Genomic DNA, 6253 nt, shown 5'->3' with positions numbered 1-6253 from the left:
TATTGCATTCAGTCAAAGGTTCTTTAAAGGAAAAGTTCACTTTCAGAACAAAATGTACAGATAATGTACTCACCCCCTTGTCATCCAAGATGTTCATGTCTTCAGTCGTAAAGAAATTGTTTTTTGAGAACATTTCAGGATTTTTCTCCATATAGTGGACTTCTATGGTGCCCCCGAGTTTGAACCTCCAACTCATTGTTGTATAATATTTTTACTTGTCAAGGAATGACTCATCTTTAACAGTTTTGGTTCCATATACTTACTCGAAACTTGCCTTTATCTTACACCAGAATTCTTTATTTAGTTTTATTTAGTAACTTTCAGAGGGCTGTATACTCATTTTTGCAACATAGCATTATATTATATTTTATTGATAAGAAACCATAATCTGTTTAACATAAAATCAAGCTGTATATATATTAAATATATAATTAAATTGATATTTATGCTAATTCATACCACATTCCTACAAAGCATGGGTTGAATCCTGTGATATTATGTCTATTAAAAAAATAAAACTCATTGTCACAGTCACAGTAAGGACCTCCATTTCTTTAGCCACAGGAAATAATATAATAAAGTTGTTACACTATTTATTTACAACTCTTTTATCACATAAATCCATAAACCCATCTATCACCAGCCAGAGGGAAAAAAAAATCATGTTTTAGAAATTTAGTGTAATATAAAACAGGTTTTGCAGCTGCATTAAAATTTTAAGTTAAATCAACTTAAAAGTACAAGTCATTTCAACTAATCTTATTGCTGTGAGTTGAAATGAACTGTAGTTTTAAGTTGATTTAACTTAAAGTTTTAAGACAGCTGCTGAACTTAGGTTTTTAAGGGTGAAACTGGTGAAAACTTTTTACAGTGGAATCATTCTGTATGCACTGCTGATTTGTTTCTTATACTTTTGAGAAAAGTGCTTTTAAAGACGTTTACTCTAATTCAATTCTACAGACACAAATAGATAAAGTGTATAACCACACAAAAAGGTAAACACTTACTTCATATTTCGAATGTTTTCCTTCTAGTAGTCTGAAAGAAAACATGTTATGGAAACAAAATAGTCCTAAAACTGACCAGTGGGTGAAGGAAAAACATGGTTTTACCTGTAGTGTCTTACATTTGCGTATTCTTAGAATTTAGCCAAGAGGTCAATCTGTGACGTTTAGATCTCTTCACACATGTTCAATCATGCTTTACACATTTCGCTTGTGTTTGAACAGATGTGAATGAAGCACAAAGTCTAGTATGTTCACAGCTTCACTCTATATCTGTATAAATGGCAGAATCGTAAAAACTATATAGACATTTAAATGCATTTTTAAATCTGCATTTGTTAAACCTTTCAACAAAGTTCAAATATGAGATTTGATCCAGGAAATGTGAAATTTTTTATGGCACAAAATAAAGCACTAGTACAGTCCTATAGAAATCTTTAGTGAAGTAGAGTAAAATGCAGCACGCAATGATAAAACAGACACTCATCTTAATCAAAATCATATACGGACTCAAAATAATAATACAAGCTTTTGGTCCCAGTCTCAGGGCACAACAAGCCACAGGTGCAAACCCTACGATTTATTAGTGTTATTATTTGTTTTACATTTCCGTATTACTGAATTTCAATTATGTTAAAGACTGAACCTTGGTTTGAACCTTGAACTGAAACTGCAAGCACTATGATAAAACTAAGGAAAGAAAACCAGACACGTGACATTCATTTGACTGATTAGTGATTAAGAGGAAGAGATGGACGGCGTTACATTTACAGATGAAAATGTGAAGGAGGCACAGGTTTATTTAGTACAGACGACACAGTTTCCTATTCATTTGAGATGAAAGATGTCATCTAACAGGACAGTAAAAGGCTATAAACACTGCCATTAAGTCTATACACGGTCAGCTATGACCGAATTTGAATTTGAAACAGCAGCTAGCGTTTATATGTCTATATTAAACAAAGTATAAGACTGTTTGTCCATTCAGCTTGCATCAGTAATGATAATAAAACATTTAACTGCAACTTTTGTTGAGAATAATGCCATTATATGATGTAGACACACAGATCTGCTTTAGAAAGCAGTTTATGCATTTAACAGAAACAAAAAAGACAGATAATAAAGTATGTGTGTTGTTGTTCTAACTCCAGCAAACTCTGTGAATCTTAAAGGAATGGTAATTTTTGATCACTTAAACTAACATAAAATAACATAAAAGACGCTAAATCAGAAGTCTCCAATGATTTCTGCGTGGCCTCTGGAGTATAAATAAAATAAAAGCGTTCATTTACAAACTGGCAACCCGTCCGTATTGCACATAAATGGTGACCAGCCAAGATCCACCGACTTTAACAAATAGTTTACCCACAGTTTTGAGAATTCTGTCAGGATTTACTCAACCTCGTTTTGATTTTTTCTTTTCAGTGAAACACAAATGGAGAATTTTTTTTTTTTTTTTTTTTTTAAGATAAACAAAGCAGAATTTAAAGGGACAGTTCACCCAAAAATGAAAATTCCATCATGTTTTAAGAGTTTTTCAAACACAAATGAAAATATTTTGAATGAAACCTGATTTCTGTTCATCCATTAAGCGTCTACTCACTCAAAACTGAGTTTGAAAAAGTCAAAAGTAGGTCGTGAAAAAAATCCATATGAATTGATCAGCTCAACCCAAGTCTTCCAGAGAGACACAATTGCTTTCTATAATGAACAGCTTTAATTTAAGCTTTTATTCACATATAAACACAAACGCACATACGTGAGCACATCAAAATATGGTAAACGAACACTCAAGTGTTCTTGCTTGATGTAAAAATCAGGTTTGTTCATAAACATCACGCAAGTACAGTTGACTTTAGCCCATTTTGATGTTCTCTCTGTATATTGATGTTGATCATGATGTGGACATGTGAATAAAAGCCCAACCTAAATCTGTTCATATAAATCCATTCTTCAAAAGAGGTGGTTCGTTCTTGGTTCAAATGATTCATACAGACTGACTCTACTTTTAAAGTCTGACTCTATGCATCCATGCATGCAACATCTTTTATGTAAAGTCCATGCAACCAACAATTTAATGCACTAAAACATTAGATTATGATTCATGACTTTCATGTTTTTAATGCATTAAATTATTGGTTGCATGGACTTTCAATTAGTGCTGTCAAATTTATCGCTTCCAAAATAAAAGGTGGCGCTTAGATAACATACAGTGGCATGGGAAAGTTTGTAGAATCTGTGAAAATGTGAATCATTTTAACAAAATAGGAGGGAATCACACAAAATGCATGTTATTTTTTAATTAGTAGATATTTTACATAAAAGATGTTTACATATAGTCCACTAGATAAAAAAAAAATAGCTGAAATTATTGAAAGAACTCCCTTCAAAAGTTTGGGAACCCTTGGTTTTTTTTAATGTCTGCGGTTATTTGGATTATCTATGATTGTTTTATTATTTTGTGATGGTTGTTCATAAGGGAAACACAACACAACACAACTACTAAAAACAAAAAAAGTTTCAAACATTCACTGAAGCTCCAAAGGGAAACACAATGCATTAAGAGCTGGGGGTGAAAACTTTTGAACAGGATGAAGAAGTCCAATTTTTATGTTGTTGTTGAAGTCTTGAATTTGAAGATCAAGGTAAATTGCACTTAATTTGTCTTCCGGGAAACATGCAAGAATCTTCTGCTGCTTCTGAAGGGCAGTACTAAATGGAAAAAAAAAGATATTTCAACAACAACAAAAAAAAAAATCTTCATCCGGTTCAAAAATTTTCACCCCCAGCTCTTAATGCATTGTGTTTCCTCCGGAGCATCAGTCTCTCAGTTGTCCTCATTACCATTACTAAATAAATAGATCATCCAGGTAACAACACACAATATTAAAAACCAAGGGGTTCCCAACCTTTTAAATGGCTTATTTAATAATTTCAGCTATTTTTTGTCTTGTGGACTATATGTAAACATGTTAAATGTAAAATATCTTACTCAGGACACTATTCAATAAAAAATAGCATGCAGTTTGTACGATCTCTCTTAGTTTGTTCAAATTATTCACATTTTCACTGATTCTGCAAGGGGTTCCCAAACTTTTGCATGCCATTGTATGCGCTTGTGCTGTGTATATTTATATATAATATAAATCATATGTATAAATGTAAATATTTTATAAATATATACAAGTACATTTTTGCATTTATATGTATACAGATATTATGTGCACACAAACTTCTATTTTAGATGCGATTAATGGCGCCTGACCGCACTACTTTCAACAGATTTTAGAAAAAAAAGTCTTTCTGTGTTTAAGAATTAATATAAGTGTTATAGATTTTTAAAAGATACAATTGAATTTCATTTTTGTGTGAACTACCTCTTTAAAGTCAACATTCACTGTATATCTGCTCCTGCACTATATCTTTACAAACTCATTTGCGCTTCCATATATTCACGTTTCACATGTTCATTTTTTTGTCAACGTTGTTGTCTTGTATAACAGTATTTTGCAAGTCTCCCTAATCGAGTGCAACTAATCAGCTCATTACTAGAAAGTCCACAGTGTTGTCATGTGGGCCATTGCAAAACATAGCAAAAAAGATCCTCGTGTTTCACGGACAAAAGAAATTCATGTTGATTTGCAACGACGTGAGAACACTGCAAAAAATGCTTTTCTTACTTAGATTTGTTGTCTTGTTTCCAGCCAAAATATCTACAAAATCTTGAATCAGCAAGGATTTTCAAGACAAGTAAAAATTATTGTCTTGTTTTTAGTAAAAACGAGTCAAAATTAAGTGAGTTTTTGATTAAAACAAGCAAAATAATCTGCCAATGGGGTAAGAAAAAAAATCTTATTTCAAGCAGACAACAAGATTATTTTTCTTACCCCATTGGCAGATTATTTTGCTTGTTTTAAGCAAAAACTCATCTAATTTTGACTTTTTTGTACTAAAAACAAGACAATTTTTACTTGTCTTGAAAATCCTTCCTGATTCAAGAATTTTTAGATATTTTGGCTGGAAACAAGACAAAGAATCTAAGTAAGAAAAGCATTTTTTGCAGTGAATGAGTAAATGATCTGGTATAACTCAATTATTTACAGATGGACTATTTTGTTAGAAAACAGTTTCATTCACTTCAAAAAGCTACTTTTTTTAGACACGGACCAAGTTTTAAATGAAAATTTAGAATTTTGTGAACCACACCAATCTGTGTGATTACAATGCATTTGTGTCAGAAACTGAAGTGTTGCACATGTGCTGTGTAGTGTTGGTCGCACTAGCTAGTTAAAAACAAGAAAAGTGACAAAATATGAGCTCCGTGACACACAACAGAGAAAACACCCCTCAGACTCGTACTGCGCCCCGTCCGATAAGCTCTGTGGTGTCGCTATCCGAGGGGTGACCCTCCTCGTCATCGGTGCCTTCTTCCGAGTCCTCTACGGGCGAGCAGTACTCGTCGTATCCCAGCAGGGGCACGTCGGGCTGCGGTGTGTGCGGCAAGCACTGTGCGGAGGTTGTTACCGTAGTGGAGGCTGCCTCTGTAACAGTGGAGGCGTAGGTGGGCGGCGGGCTGGAGGAGGCGGGGGACGCGGGGTTGGAGGGCCGGAGGAGAGGCGTACGTTCGGAGTCGGCCTCGCTGGTCGCTCCTTCCTCTTCCTCGTCGGCCTCGTGCGGACCCGACTCTCCGTCGGAATCTGAGGATTCGGAGTATTCTGGGTTGGGACGGGTCACGCGTTGCTTGCACACGGGGCAGGTTTTCTTAGTTTGGGTGAGCCACGGGTCCACACACTTGCAGTGGTAAGCTGAATGATGGGACAAAGATGATTCTGTTATGGTATGCTGAACAGGGACAGAAAAATTATTACTCTAATTTAAAATGCTGTTTTGCTGATACAGCGCCTTGCAAAAGCATTCATACCCCTTCATTTTTTTTTCCACATTTTGTTTTGTTGCAGCATTATGTTAAACTGCTTTAAATTTGTTTTTCCCCACATCGATTTACACTCCATACGCCATAATAATGACAAAGCAAAAACCAGATTTGCAAATTTTACAAATTTCTTAAAAATGAAACACTGAAATGATATAATTATAATACAATATAATATAATATAATATAATACAATATAATATAATATGCATTGGAGCTTAAGAAGACCAAAAATTTTTTTTATAATAGATAATAGATTTATAAGCCAATATTTTAAAGAGCAAGATGGCTGATGTATGATCACAATATTAAATAT

At 34.1% G+C, this 6253-nt stretch overlaps 1 protein-coding gene across 1 annotated transcript in view; it reads right to left on the bottom strand.

The window, feature by feature from the left end:
• Positions 1-4963: 4963 nt before the first annotated feature.
• The window catches only part of LOC141334605 (E3 ubiquitin-protein ligase RNF167-like), a 14678-nt gene continuing 13388 nt past the window's right edge, over positions 4964-6253 (bottom strand). The window contains exon 10 of the mRNA XM_073839737.1: positions 4964-5809. Coding sequence (XP_073695838.1) covers positions 5352-5809 — 458 coding nt within the window. The 3' untranslated portion in view covers positions 4964-5351. The remainder of the gene's footprint in view (positions 5810-6253) is intronic.

Source organism: Garra rufa, chromosome 5, assembly GCF_049309525.1.
Source record: "Garra rufa chromosome 5, GarRuf1.0, whole genome shotgun sequence".
In the NCBI taxonomy this organism is placed as follows: domain Eukaryota; kingdom Metazoa; phylum Chordata; class Actinopteri; order Cypriniformes; family Cyprinidae; genus Garra; species Garra rufa.
Note: the sequence above shows the minus strand (reverse complement) of the source record. Positions and strands in the feature narration are given on the sequence as shown.